Source organism: Acanthamoeba castellanii (genome assembly GCF_000313135.1).
Source record: "Acanthamoeba castellanii str. Neff unplaced genomic scaffold scf7180000084669, whole genome shotgun sequence".
Lineage (NCBI taxonomy): Eukaryota > Discosea > Longamoebia > Acanthamoebidae > Acanthamoeba > Acanthamoeba castellanii.
Window position 1 is genome coordinate 597,264 of NW_004457554.1, and position 13,572 is coordinate 610,835.

Genomic DNA, 13,572 nt, shown 5'->3' on the forward strand with positions numbered 1-13,572 from the left:
AGCAGCGAAAGGCCTTCGAAGAGCAGAAGAAGGCGTTCGAGGACGAGAAGAAGCAGTGGACTGAGGCTCACCCGCAGCCCCAGGAGGAGACACCCGCTGCCGCGGAGGTGCAGGCCTAAACGTGCTCTCTCCTCATCTTCATGCATCTCACATCTTTGTAATACTTATGCAAGCGAGTAGCAAGCAGTAAATACTTCAATCCATTCGCTTTCAACGTGGTTGAATCTTTGTTTGTTCGACGCAGTGCTTTTTGTACAAGTGAAAAAATCAACCGGCCATCTGGCTCGGTGGGCTGTAAGAAGTGCATCGAATGCCTGCACCTTACTCGTCACCATCATCCTCTTCATCAGAGCCATCTTCCGACTTGCCGGAATCGTCAGACTTGCTCTTGTTGTACTTGGAGACCTCGTCCGCATACCTCTCCTTATCCTGGGCAGCCTTTTCGAGGTAGGGCGCCTTCTCATCATCCGACAAGGCCTTCCATTTGTCGGACACGCACTTTGTGAGATCGCCGAAGCCGAGCTCGGGGTTGTCCTAAATGATGAAGTGGATTCAATGTCAGGCCATCTGCAAACTAGCCGTTACATCAAGCGCGAACGATGTGACCGTTGCGTTGCGAAAGGGAAAAGCCAAAGAAAAGAGGGTCACAACAAGATCTCCTGTGTTGAACCGTTACGTACCGCCTTCGCTCGTGGCCTCTCCTCGGTGGCGAAGATGATGTAGGCGGTCTTGGCGCGCTTAGGAGCGTTGGGGTCCTTCTCCTTCTTGCCCTTCTTGGTGGCCCTGGTCTTCTTGACGGGGACCTTCTTCTTCTTCTCGGCCTTGTCGGCCTTCTCCACCGCCGCCTCCGGGTTGAACCTCGTCGGGGTCTTGCTGTTCCTCTTCGGCCTCTCGCTCATTATGTTGATTGCGATTCGAAATCGATGGCGCTGCTACTACTTCGCTGGCTGGTGTTGTGAAAAAAGTGTAGCGCTCGGCCTGCGGTCATATTTATTGGGCCGCAGCTGCGGTTGTGCTCCAAACAACGGTCACTTCAGCTCTCGGCCATTCGGTGCCGCTGTGCTTTCCGCCCAGCCCATCCAACGCCGGATCGAATCCCGACTATGTCAATGACCAAAATAAACGGGAACCGAAAATTGGAAAATCAGAACGATCGAATCTCATTCGACCTTGAGCTTCGGGGCTGGCTGGTGTTCGCAAAGAGCTCTCGATCACGTGCAATCGATTGCGGCCGGCGTTCCACCCACACACGCGGAGAGAATGTGGGATAATGCCGAGGGTGAAAATCTGACGGATGAAGAAGGAGGCCTGTCGATGTTCGACGAGGAGAGGAACGTGGAGTTCCTGTCGTACGACGGCTACGAGGTGCAGCACGACCGCGACGTTCTCATCTTCCGCTTCAGCTTTTGCAATGCCGTTCGCATGGCGCCCGAATTGAAGATCGATTTGAGTCGCTACCGCCAGCTCGTGGCAGAATTGGCCTCCCTCACCACCACCGACGACGCCAATCGCCAAAAGGTACCATTTCCAATTATCTTTGATTTTTTAAAATCAGTAAATAAATAAATCAATAAATAAATAACGTTTCTCTGCCAGTGCACCAGGGACCGCCTGCAGCGCATGGACAGGGCCGTGCGTGCGGTGGGCATGGTCTACGCTGCGTGGTTCTACATGCGCTTCTACTGCCCGCGCATCGTCGTGCGGGCCGGGCCGCGCATGTGTCCGCGCGAGCTCGCCTTCTGGCGCGAGCACATCTTCCTCCGCTCGCTGGGCGAGTTCTACTTCGTCAACAAGCTCGACTTTCGCAACAGCGTCGAGCTCGTGTGGGAAGGCGTCGACGCCGATGGTGGTGTCGATGGCGACGACCACGGCCACGGCCGCGACCACGGCCACGATCATGGCCACGAGCGAGCGGCTGCCGGCGATCAATGGGCGGACGGCGGGTGGTGGGAAACGCGCAAGCCCAAGGGTGTGCTGGTGCCGCTGGGCGGCGGAAAGGACTCCCTGCTCGCCTTCGAGGTCCTCAAACGAACGGGTGTGCGCTCGATCCCTTCTTCTTCTGTTGAAGCGCGTATGATGACGACGACGATGATGATAAAGACTCATTCTCTGTTGCGATCACCAGGGGCGCCGTTGATGTGGTTCTACCTGGCGGAGCGCTACGGGGAGTTTGACCGCAACTGGCGACTTTCGGCCATCATCCGCGCTTCAGGAGAGCCGCCAGAAGAAGAGGACAATCGTACGCACCGTGAGTTATGCGTGAACGTTCGACACACGCACACGCACACGATACGCACCACAAGGCTCACGCACACGCACACGCACACGCACACGCACACGCACCACAGCACACGCACACGATACGCACCACAAGGCTCACACTTCTACAAAAAAAACGAGTGCAGCAGACACCAAGCGACGTCCGCCGACGGTGCCCCATGCCACGCTCGAAGGGCTGCGGGAGCTCGAGTTCAGCGACAAGCTGTGGAACAGCGACTGGCGCGCGCATATCGCCCCGCAGTGTCCCCCCTGGGCCGGTGCGTGCTCGGCATTCTTCATCATTCCTTCTCTCTTGCTCCACTGCTGCGCGCGACCGTGATCGCTCACCATGTGCGTCGCAATGCGCTGGACACAGCCATGGTCGCCTTCTCTTCGGTGTTGGTGGCGCTGCTCAACGACCTGGACTTCATCGCCGTGGGCAACGAGAAGAGCGCCAACTTTGGCAACACCACCTACCTCGGTACCGCGCCGCACCTCCAGCTCCACCTTCTTCCTTGGCACACCCACCCATTCACCTGTGTGTCGTGTGTCGTGTGTCGTGTGTCGTGTGTCGTGTGTCGTGTGTCGTGTGTCGTGTGTCGTGTGTCGTGTGTCGTGTGTCGTGTGTCGTGTGGACTCAGGGATGGACATCAACCACCAGTACGACAAGAGCCTCGTGTTCGAGCGCGAGTGCAACGCGTTCATCCGAGAGTACATCACCGACGACGTCTACTACTTCTCCGCGCTCCAGCCCCTGTGGGAGATCGACATCATGAAGCGATTCCTTCGGGAGGGCTCCAACTCGCGCCGCAACTACCTGCACCTCTTCATCAGCTGCAACTTCCCCCTCGGTGCCCACTCACGCTTCGCCTCGTACCCTCCGCTCTCCCTCTCATCAGTCGATCATTGTTACGCGTCGTGTGCGGTGTGTGCGGTGTGTGCGGTGTGTTGGGGTCGTGTGCGGTGAATGGGGACACTCGCAGAGAAGGAGGGGTCGCGGTGGTGCGCCAACTGTCCCAAGTGCTGCTTCGTGTTTCTTCTCCTATCGGCCTACCTCCCTCCTCGCGAAGTGTGGGCCGTGTTCGGTGACAACCTCCTCGTACGCTAAACGACACGACACACGACACGCGCACGCGACACGCGCACGCGACACTCACTTGTGAATGCTGATGTGGTGTGCAGGAGCGCGAGTCGCTGTTCGTGATGTTCGAGGAGCTGCTGGGGCGCGAGGGCCGGATGAAGCCGCTGGAGTGCGTGGGCACCGACGACGAGGTGCGTCACTGTCTCGCCCTCACGCGCGGTCAGTACCGCCGCCACATGCCCTTCCACCCGCTCCCCGGCCTCTTCCGCCACCTCGGCGCGCACGGCGAGCTGGAGGGCGATGAAGGTGAAGATGATGAAGGAGACGGGGCGCAGCTGCTGCATGATGGTGAAAGGATGGATGGGGAGGAAGGTGAGAGAAGGAGACGCGAAGAGACGCTCATCCCGCGATGGTGCTGGCCGGCACTCTTTCCTCCATCTGCTGGCGCGTAGAGACCAAAAATAAAATAGCCAAGATGAAGATGAAAGCGATGGAGATGGACAGGCGTAGAGCATTTATTGAAGGAATAAATAACATGAGATGATGAGAGATGTGAGGGTGGCTTACTAGAACGGGAATGGAACGACTTAGTCGATGTGGCTGAGCCCCTCCTGCTTGGCCTCGATCATCATTCGCTCGGCGCCTTCGATGGCGCCTTCTCCACCTTCGAGCTTCTGCTTGAGGAGAAGGACGATGGCGCGCTGCGTACGCTTCTCGAGGGCATCGAGCTTCCTCTCGATGTCGCGCTTGAGATCCCAATTGGGCTTCTTGGGCGCCAGAGCCAGCAGATCTTCGCCCCTCCTGCCCTCCATCATGATCAGCTTTCGGTTGATCTCACCCACCATCGACGGCAGCGGGGCTGGCTCGATCCTCAGCTCGCGCAGCAGGTTATCCCGTGGGACGTAGTTCCGGAATTTGAGCCTCCCTTCGTGCGGATTGGGCTCCTTCCTCTTCTTCTTCCCCTCGCCCTTCTCGCCAGTGTGATCCTCGCCATCTTCGTCCTCCTCATCGCTTTCGCCCTCCTCTCGCCGCTCGTCATTTTCGTCATTCCGCTCTTCCTCGTCCTCGCGCTGTGTTCGTCTCCGCAAGTTGGGCTCTTCGTCCACCTCCATACCCACTCGCTCATCATCCTCAGCCGACATCTTGTGATCTCTATGTTCTTCGATTCAAAATCGACCCCCTTGGCCAATGCGAACAGCAAAAGAAAAAGAAGAAAAATTGCACGGAATGCCAGGCATGACATAAAAAAGGTCATATTTGTGCGAACGAGCAAGAAGAGATGGACGCAACTGACCACTGGATCCCTGAGGCCGACGTGACGTTGCCCGTTGTGCTTAAGGTTTGCACTCCCTCTGCCCAACTCGTCTTGCTCGAGTTTACGTTTCATGCAAACAAGATTAATAAAATACAATAAAATACAATAAAATAAAATTAAAATAAAATAATAACCATGGTGCAGGCGCTCGGCTTCAGCCTCCCGCACTCGGAAGCGCCTGGCGGCACGGCCGATGAGGCACTGCCCCGGGTGCTCAATGTCTACCAGCTTGGCTCCCGCGTCTACCAGACCGCCGAGCCCGGGTCCGACTGGTACCGCGCCATACTCCCCACCACTCTCCTACCCGCGCACCGTCGCCTGTGTTGACGTGGTCATGCCTCTCTTCCCGCGCAGGGACTTCCTGTTCCTCGTGCCAGACGACTACCAGGGAACGAACCTCATCGACCGCGGCCAGTTCAACGCCTGCATCTACACCCTCGCCACGTTCCAGGTTTGCACCCTCGCCGCACTCCTACATGTAGTGGTGAGCTGGACATAAGGACGCGATGGTGCGGCGCGAGTGTGGTTGGATACGGCCACACTGCGCAGAAAGCACCGCTTCCCATCCGAACAGCGAAGTTAAGCTGCGCCAGGCGGTGCTAGTACTGGGGTGGGCGACCACCCGGGAATCCACCGTGCCGTATCCTCCTCGTTCTTTTTTTTGCTGCTTGAGCTGACCATTGAACGCTCCACTCATCAGGAAATGGTGCGCGACCACCACTTCATTGCGCTCTACAGCGTCTTCCTCCCTCGCGACAATGTATGGCTCGAGGTAAACACAACAGCAGCACACGCCACACGCCACACGCACCACCGCACACGCGCTGTTGACACTCATCATCGCGCTCGTCAGACCATTCCCGCTGCCGCGCTGCTCGAGGGGTGGACACTGCAGGTCGACAAGTTGAAGAAGGCGTTCTTCATGAAGGCCTGCAGTTCGATGAACCGGGCCAAGGTCTACTGCAAGCAGGCCCACAAGCTCGCGCGCGGCGGTACCGAGGACCAGCCCAAGGCCTTAGAAGAGCAGGACCAGCTCCTCCGCAAGAGCAAGAAGATGCTCACCCACTCCCTTCGGTGCGTTGCTCGCTTCCATCCACCACTTCTTGTTCCTCACCACTCAAATGCGTGTGTGTCGTGTGTGTCGTGTCGTGTGTCGTGTGTCGTGCCGTGTGTCGTGTGTCGCTAGGTACCTGCACTTTGGGATTCAGTTGTTTGAGACGGGGCGGATCGAGGACTACCTGGTGGCCAATCCGTATTGGGAGGAGGTGCGGCCCATGACCTCACTTCTGTGGGAGGACTACGAGCGACGCTGCCGACCCACCTACCTCCACCTGATGGAGCGCTTCCCCAAAGACCCCGTCAAACCCATGGACCAGGCCAACGCCGTACACACCTCCCACACGACACACGACACGCCACACACGCACCACCGCACGCGCGTAGAACACACGACACACGGCACACACAACACTGTTAGGCTGATGAGATACGCGAATGCAGGTGCCGCCGTTGTATAGGAAATTCTATTGTTACATTCACTCGCCGGAGCAGACCAACACCAAGAACGATCGGCACGCGCTCGAGAAGGAGGTTCTCCATGTCCTCCTCGAACGACGATCGTCATCGTTAGCGACAGCTGCAAGCTCAAAAAAGAACGAAAGCGAAGGCGAAGAAGACCTCGGATTCGCGGCGTACTTCCCGGAACACGCCGACCTCTACGCCAGCGTCGAAAGGCGATTCGACGAGCTGGCCGCCCGCGTCCAGACCACCTACGACCGCATCGTGGCCGAAGAAAAGAACGAAGACGACGACGACGATAGCGACAAAAGAGAGAAGGCCTTCGCGAAGCGGGTGGCCGGCGAGGAGTGGAAGGGGCTCATGTTCCGCATGCGACGAAACGGGACTACGGCCCACCACGTCCTCCTCCAGAGCGTCCCGCGCAACGTCTACGCCTGGCTTTCTAGCTAAAAAGTGGTCACGCCACTGGCCAGCTTTATTCAGCTGACGTCATCATCGACTCTTATTCGCCCTGGCGGTTGACTCCGACGCCCTTGAGGCCGGCGCGGCCCGAGCTGGCGGCCGGGTGGCCCTCGTCGTGCGGGTCGACCGAGCTCCTGCCGACCTCCTTCTGCTGGGCCGAGCTCACCACCGGCATCGACCGGCCGCCCTTGTTCAGGCCCGCGCTGCCGCCGCCCGGCGTGCGGGCGCGGCTGACCGTCAGCCCACGAGCGCCCTCGTCCAGATCGGCCGTCGGCGCGCGGTCCCTGGTCGGGTCGCCTCCTCGCGCCCTGTCGCACACGCGTGAGCGGTGTGTCGTGTGTCGTGATGCGTGTCGTGTCGTGTGCGGTGCGTACCGTCGTGCGTCTTCGCCGCCGCGGATGTTGTCGCGTTTGGTGGCGTCGCTTTGGTTCTGCAGGCGCGAGGGCGCCGTCTTGGCGTAGTCCAGCTCCTCGCAGATCTCCTCGACGGGCTCGTCCAGCCTGCTCATGATGTCGTCCCCGAACGTGCGCACAAAGTACTGACACTACGCCACAACTCACCATTAACAGCGTGTGTGTTTGTGTGTGTGTGTGTGTGTGTGCGTGTGCGTGTGTGTGTGGTACGTACGGCGATCTTGTCAGCCCGCTGAAGCGAACGACACACGTCTTCGCTGGCGTGCTCCTCCCTCCTGCCACCGCCGCTCGTCTTGAGGCGATCCGTCACCATCCTGCACACTACACACACCCATCGAGTCTGCATCTTCTTCATCTCAAGAGGAGAGACTGCGAGAACGTACGGCTGTGGGCTTCGTCTTGCTGGCGGGCGGCCTTGCCGCGGCCGAACAGGCCTGTGCGCAGGTCCTCCTTCTCGGCGCGGGCGCGCCTGAGGGCCGCGTTGTCGTCGCTCTCGCCGCCCCGCTTCTCGCGTCGAAAGAAGCGGTCGGTCGTGCTCCCAAAGTCGTGCTCCTCGCGATCGTCCATCCAGCCGCGCGTGGCGCCCTTGCGGCCCGGGCGCTCGTCCACCCGCAGGCCGTGGTGGTCGTCTCCCTCCATATCTTCGTAGTTCTGAACCGGGAACATGGTGTTTATGTAGGTGTGTGCGGTGTGTGCGGTTGCTGCGTTGTTATAACAAAAGAGTTCGCAACGAGAGCCCAGTCATGCGTGTTCTTGAGGAGGAAGGAAGGATCAAGACGTCTGGTCTGTCGCGGGTCGATCAGCCTTTGCTTGGCCGATTTCTCTTCAGGATCTCACGGGTCCTTTGTGGTTCACCACGAGCGGCGATCAGCCCGATAACATTTTCCAAGCCCCCCCCCCAAACTCACCACCCTGCCGAGGCCAGGCTGGACCACTGTGCCCTGCCCCAGCTTTGCCTGCATAATAGGAGCTATAGAAGAAGAAGAAGAAGAAGAATGTTCATCTTAATGCAAAGAATGAGTTCATCATTGGCCCTCCATGTTGACGCCAAGGCCCTTGAGCCCGGCGCGGCCTGAGCTGGCGGCCGGGTGGCCCTCGTTGTGCGGGTCGACCGTGTCCCAGCCAACCTCCTTCTGCTGGGCTGAGCTCACCACCGGCATCGACCGGCCGCCCTTGTTCAGGCCCGCGCTGCCGCCCCACGGCGTTCGCGCGCGGCTGACTGACAGCACGCGCGCGCCTTCGTCCAGGTTCGCCGTCGGCGCGCTGTCCCTGGTCGGGTCGCCTCCTCGCGTTCTGTGTACGGCCGCGATCAGCACAATGTGGCGTGTGTGTGTCGTGTGTCGTGTGTGTTTGTGAAGCGAACGGGTGAAGCAAGGGTGCGTACCGTCGGGCGTCCTCGCCGGCTTGGATGTTGGCGAGCTTGGCGGCGTCGCTCTGGCCGTGCAGCCGGGAGGGCGCGTCTTGGCATAGTCGAGCTCGTCGCAGATGTCGTCGATGGGCTCCTCGCCGAGCTTCTGCAGGATGTCCGATCCGAACGCGCGCACGAAGAAATTACACTGCACACAAAGCCGGTCATCAGCCATTGATCTTCGATGATGAAGAAGAAGAGGGCGTGTACGGAGGTCTGGTCGGTGCCGGAGACTGAGCGACAGACGTCGTCTGCCGACTCCTCCTTCCGCATGCCGCGCGACTTGAGCAGGTTGGCCACCATCCCGCACACTGCGCATGCACCCACGATCGTATCAGTCAGCCTACCATTCCATAGAGCACAGACCAAGTCGCGGAAGAAGAAGAAGCAGCAAAAGAAGAAGCGGAACGGTGATCGTACTGCGGTGGCCTTCATCCGGCTGCTCACTACTGCGGAAGAGCGCCGACGTGCTGCTGCCAAAGTCGCGGTCCAGACCAGCCTCGGCCTCGGCCTCGTCTACGCTCTCGGTGGAGGGCGCCAGGAGGTCCCGCGCGTCGCCGGTGTAGTGGCTATGGAAGAAGCGGTCGGCCGAGCTGCCAAAGTCGCGGTCGCCTGCACTGCCGCTGGCGTCTGCCTTGGCGCCTGCCTTGGCGCTGGGCTGGAAGAAGCGGGCGGACGAGCTGCCAAAGTCGTGCTCGCCTTGGTCGGGTAGGGCGGGTGTGGCGCCCCTGCGGCTGGGTCGAGCCTCGTCCATCTTCAGCCCGGTCGAGCCGCCACGCATCTCCCTCTCCTCAAAGTTTTGAACGGGAAACATGACAGTCTATTTGTCTGTGTACTTGGATGAATCAATGATTGAATGAAGGCTTATTATGTTGGAAAAGGCTGGCTCCTTGTTGAATTTGAATACAACATCTTTGTACCGTTGCTGGAGACCGCGACCATCTCGAGAAGACGGCCCCGTGTGGGCTCAGCCGAACCCCTCGTCCCCTTCTCGCACATCTCGTACCCTGCTCCTCTTGCTTTCCGCTCAAAATGCTCCCCGTTTTCAAATTCCGCCGAAACGTTTGCGAACAAGTCGCGAAAAGTAATTAAAACGAAAAGAAATCCGAAATATAAAAAGACATCCACAGAGATGGAGGGAGCTGCGGATGGCGTGCGTGTGACGGTGGATGCGGCATGGAGCGACGACCGGAAGGTGCTCTGCTACCTCGAAGAACCCGCCAATCCTGCCGCCGTCACCGAGCAGCTCGAAACGTACTCGACGAGTGCCCCCCCCCCGATTTAATCTCTTTTCATTCACAAATCATTTGCAGAACATTTTATTGATTTATGTTGGACCCGCGTATGTAGGGAGAAGGACGCGCAGGAGCTGTTCACGCAGCGAGCGCGGCAGGTGGACTTTTTCAAGTACGAGAAGGGCCGCAGCGGCAAGGGCGATGAAGAGGGCGCCGAGGCGCGGACCCGGGAAGCACAGAAGAAGCGCGAGGAGCGCATGCGCCTCGAAGCCACTCGCCGCGACGCCATCTTCGCACGCATGCGGTCCGCACCACTACCCTTCCCTCGCCACACGCACGACACACACGACACACGACACACGACACACACGACACACACGACACACACGACACACACGACACACACGACACACACGACACACGACACACGACACACGACACACGACACACGACACACGCACACGCGCGCCGGGCTGACCGCTGATTGCGCCATCAGGCATGCGATGGGCGAGATGGAGCTCATGTTTGGGTTCATAGACATGGCCCAGCGCGGGGAGCACCTCGCCACGGCCCTCATCCAGAAGCAGCCGCCTCCGGTCTCGCGGGCGGTCGATTCGCAGGCCTTCACCATCCTCGCCAAGCAGAAGGTGCCCTCCCTCCCCCAAGAACAACGATCGCCCTCGTCTCTCCTGCTCACTCACCTGCGTCTGTTGCGATGTGTCGTGTGTGTCGTGCGTGTCGTGTGTCGTGTGTGTCGTGCGATGTGTGTGCCGTGCGTGTCGTCCACCCAACCAAACAGCAACTGGAGAAGGCGGCGACGGACCTGACGAAGGCGGCGACCCGTCTGCGGACGCTGGTGGCGAGGGAGAAGCGATACAACGACGAGATCCTCACCCTCCGCAAGGAGGTGAAGCTCCGCGGCCGGCCGCCCCGCGCCATCGTGGCCGAATACGCCATCCCCTGCAGCGGCAGCAGTGCCGGTAACTCTTCTTCTTCTTAAGAATCCCCTCTCCGCATCGGTTGATCTCATCCGACACACGCACACGCACACGCACACACGCACGCACACGCACCACCGCACACGACGCTGGGCTCGTGTAGATGCGTGTGAGGTGGATTTGCGGAAGACGCGCACGGGCGAGGTTGTAGTGCACATGGCCCCTTCGCGCGTCGACAAGTCGCTGCGAATCCTCACCACCCACCAACACTCCACCTACTCCCTCCCGCTTGCTTCTCAAGGTAAGACCAACGATGCACGACACGCGCACGACGCACGCACGACACGCGCATGCACACACCGCACGCACGGCACGGCACGGCACGACACGCACGGCTTCTCACGTGGTGCTCGCTTCATAGGACGAGAAGACGCCGAGGAGGCGACCGGCGCCACCGCCACGATCGCGCTCCTGTCGCGCGCCCTTCGATCTCAGTTCTGCGCCGAACTCTTCCGCGAGGTGCGCCCCACATTCCACATTCTCCGCCTTCCACATTTCACATTCCGTTGCCTGTTCGCTCACCTTCACTGACCGCGATCAGCTGTCGGAGGGCGTGTCGGAGGCGACGCGCCAGGGCCACAAGTCGGAGTGGTGGTGGTCCAACCACGCCCACGTGTTCGAGAACGAGATCACCTTCTACGACGCCACCATCCGCGCACGCCCGCTCTCCATCCGCCTCGCCTCGTCCCGCACCGCCCCTCCCGTACCCTCTCCCTCACTTTGCGTGCGTGTGCGATCACGCGTGTGCGGTCGTGCGTGTCGTGTCGTGTGTCATGAATGTGAAGAATGCTGATAGTTGAGCAGGATGGTACGGAGTGGGTGGAGGGCATGGGCGAGGAGGACGCGCTGGCCGTGCACCACTACGACGAAGACGAGCACAAGGACGGGGAGGGCAACATCGCCGACACCCTCACCGTCCTCCTCTTCAAACTCTGGCGACAACACGTACGTGTTAAGACGTGTGTGTGATGTGTGTGTCGTGTGTGTCGTGTGTGTGGTGTGTGTGTTCTCACACCAATGTCTTTCGGCTCACGCGCTGCCTGCTTCCCAGCAAGACCAGCTGCTCCGATTGCAGATCAATCCGGCGCCCCCGACTCCGCCCTCGCGAAGGTACCACAGCGACCAAGCACACCCACCATCGCACACGACTCGTGGAAGAGGAGCTGCGATGCAAGCCGAGGCTGACTGGTGCGTGCGTGCAGAGTGGGAATTCGGATGGCCAACGCGCTGTTCGACACGTTCCGGCACCACTGCCTGCGTCAGCGCCTGCACGCCCGTCTGAGCGCCCTCTGCGCATCGACGCCCTTCCTCGCCACCCACTGGTTCCTCTCGCCCAAATCGCCCACCGTCTCCTCCTTCAACGTCCTCTTCGCCTCCAGGTGAGTGTCTGGTTCTGTGTGCGTGTCATGCGTGTCGTCTCATGGCTGCGAGGCTGCGTTCCTCAATTCACTGTGCGTGCGTCGTGTGTTGTGTTGTGTGTCGTGTGTGTGTGTCGTGTGTGCAGCTTGGTTGTGCACGTAGTCGTGGACGGCACCAAGATCGTGTGCGGAAGCGCCAAGCCTATCTTCTCCGACGAAGAGTTCATCGAGTACCTGCTCATGCAGCTCTCCCACCGCCTGCTCGGCGGTACCGCCCCCATTCCTCCCCCCCCCAATCACTCGTTGTTCCCCCGATGTCACCCCCAGTGCTGCCGCGCACTATATCTCACGGGCGTGGGCCGGTGACTCGTCATTCCAGATCTACATCAGGCGGCCATGCAAGAGGGGCGCCCGGTGGAGAAACGCGACCTCTCGCTGCTCTTCCAGTCACTCGCCGACAAGGCCACCACCATGTACGTCTCTTCTCTCTTTTTCTTTCATTTTTCTTGATTGACGTTTCGATCGAAAAAATAACAAAAAAAACAAATAGAGAGGTGAGTCTGGTGTCGCTCGTGCAGTCGCACCAGCTGCAGATCATGCAGAAGGTGATGATCGCCGAGGAGGACCACGCGACTGCGACTGCTTCTGCTGCCGCAGGGCGCGGCAGTGCGGGCAAGGAGCCGGGCGCCGGGGACAAGCCTGCTGCCATCGGCGGCCGAGGCGCGACGGCGAGCCAAAGTGTGGTCACGTCGCACCACTTCTTCCCGCTGACCACCGCGTTGGGCGGGGCTGCGGGTGGCCTGCCGGCCTCGTCGAGGAGCCGCAGAGACGCCACCTACGCCGTCGTCCTCCAGCGCTGGCTGCACCTGGCCGCCACCGAGCGGTGACCGAAACAAAAACGCAAACAATTTATGTGTCGACGTTCATTAATTTGTGGTTGCTGCACAAATAAGAATTGGAGCGAAGAAGCACAAGGAGGGACATCATCAAAGAGCAAGCGAGTTGTAGTGATAGAGTAGACAAGACAATGGGAGCGGCGAGCATCAAGGGTTTGGTTCTGATGGAGACGGTGTTCCCGAGTCCCGACGGCTACACGGTGTTCGATGATCCCCAGATGAAGAAGCAGCTGGTGAAGGAGCTCAAGAAGGGCACCATCAAGCCCCCCACCGCCAGCGACGAACTAGACATCGATGAAGACCTTGAAACAAAAATAGATCAGGTGCGTTTATGTCTTTCTTCTTTTTATTTTTTCTTTTCGATTACCAATGAATGAATTGAATTGATTAAATGGAAGAGCTGACCGGCTGGCCAATGTGGCTGAGGTGTGGATCTAGATGGCGCGAGAGATCTGGCAGTTCTACGATCCCAAGAATCTGGGCAGCATCAACAAGAAGGCGGCCGAGAAGTTCCTGAAGGATTGCTTCCAGCTCTACTCCCTTCGCAAGCGCTGCAAGGCCCCCAAGGAGGCTCTTGGCCCGGGTACGCCGAACTCTTTTGAGTGAGATGGTTGATGCTACGCGAATCG

The 13,572-nt window shown here is 59.5% G+C and overlaps 9 protein-coding genes across 9 annotated transcripts; 5 read left to right on the top strand and 4 right to left on the bottom strand.

The window, feature by feature from the left end:
* Positions 1-321: 321 nt before the first annotated feature.
* ACA1_115160 (HMG (high mobility group) box domain containing protein) lies at positions 322-899 on the bottom strand (the record flags this gene model as incomplete). Its single annotated transcript, XM_004342167.1, has 2 exons — positions 322-534; positions 681-899. 2 exons carry the CDS (start codon positions 897-899, stop codon positions 322-324), a joined length of 432 nt encoding a protein of 143 aa, XP_004342216.1.
* Positions 900-1,260: 361 nt separating this feature from the next.
* ACA1_115170 (uncharacterized protein) lies at positions 1,261-3,792 on the top strand (the record flags this gene model as incomplete). The annotated part of the gene is made up of 8 exons (XM_004342168.1): positions 1,261-1,518; positions 1,597-2,035; positions 2,126-2,239; positions 2,406-2,537; positions 2,636-2,740; positions 2,901-3,110; positions 3,243-3,358; positions 3,442-3,792. 8 exons carry the CDS (start codon positions 1,261-1,263, stop codon positions 3,790-3,792), a joined length of 1,725 nt encoding a protein of 574 aa, XP_004342217.1.
* Positions 3,793-3,927: 135 nt separating this feature from the next.
* Positions 3,928-4,482, bottom strand: ACA1_115180 (cwf18 pre-mRNA splicing factor protein; the record flags this gene model as incomplete). Its single annotated transcript, XM_004342169.1, has 1 exon — positions 3,928-4,482. The coding sequence occupies one exon, from the start codon at positions 4,480-4,482 to the stop codon at positions 3,928-3,930; it is 555 nt and encodes a 184-aa protein (XP_004342218.1).
* Positions 4,483-4,790: 308 nt separating this feature from the next.
* On the top strand, positions 4,791-5,154 carry ACA1_115190 (uncharacterized protein; the record flags this gene model as incomplete). Its single annotated transcript, XM_004342170.1, has 3 exons — positions 4,791-4,927; positions 5,010-5,025; positions 5,107-5,154. The coding sequence occupies 3 exons, from the start codon at positions 4,791-4,793 to the stop codon at positions 5,152-5,154; spliced, it is 201 nt and encodes a 66-aa protein (XP_004342219.1).
* Positions 5,155-5,358: 204 nt separating this feature from the next.
* On the top strand, positions 5,359-6,623 carry ACA1_115200 (uncharacterized protein; the record flags this gene model as incomplete). Its single annotated transcript, XM_004342171.1, has 4 exons — positions 5,359-5,415; positions 5,509-5,729; positions 5,842-6,040; positions 6,207-6,623. The coding sequence occupies 4 exons, from the start codon at positions 5,359-5,361 to the stop codon at positions 6,621-6,623; spliced, it is 894 nt and encodes a 297-aa protein (XP_004342220.1).
* A 52-nt stretch (positions 6,624-6,675) lies between these two features.
* On the bottom strand, positions 6,676-7,714 carry ACA1_115210 (uncharacterized protein; the record flags this gene model as incomplete). The annotated part of the gene is made up of 4 exons (XM_004342172.1): positions 6,676-6,943; positions 7,010-7,179; positions 7,263-7,362; positions 7,428-7,714. The coding sequence occupies 4 exons, from the start codon at positions 7,712-7,714 to the stop codon at positions 6,676-6,678; spliced, it is 825 nt and encodes a 274-aa protein (XP_004342221.1).
* Positions 7,715-8,073: 359 nt separating this feature from the next.
* Positions 8,074-9,210, bottom strand: ACA1_115220 (uncharacterized protein; the record flags this gene model as incomplete). The annotated part of the gene is made up of 4 exons (XM_004342173.1): positions 8,074-8,330; positions 8,433-8,604; positions 8,667-8,767; positions 8,877-9,210. The coding sequence occupies 4 exons, from the start codon at positions 9,208-9,210 to the stop codon at positions 8,074-8,076; spliced, it is 864 nt and encodes a 287-aa protein (XP_004342222.1).
* Positions 9,211-9,588: 378 nt separating this feature from the next.
* Positions 9,589-12,934, top strand: ACA1_115230 (uncharacterized protein; the record flags this gene model as incomplete). The annotated part of the gene is made up of 13 exons (XM_004342174.1): positions 9,589-9,710; positions 9,807-9,995; positions 10,188-10,338; positions 10,491-10,671; positions 10,793-10,930; positions 11,051-11,148; positions 11,231-11,392; positions 11,494-11,634; positions 11,741-11,799; positions 11,892-12,068; positions 12,194-12,315; positions 12,427-12,524; positions 12,626-12,934. 13 exons carry the CDS (start codon positions 9,589-9,591, stop codon positions 12,932-12,934), a joined length of 1,947 nt encoding a protein of 648 aa, XP_004342223.1.
* Positions 12,935-13,074: 140 nt separating this feature from the next.
* ACA1_115240 (uncharacterized protein) lies at positions 13,075-13,526 on the top strand (the record flags this gene model as incomplete). Its single annotated transcript, XM_004342175.1, has 2 exons — positions 13,075-13,266; positions 13,382-13,526. Coding segments are annotated over 2 exons (337 nt in total), but the record flags the coding sequence as incomplete, so codon positions are not given.
* Between the last annotated feature and the right edge of the window lie 46 nt (positions 13,527-13,572).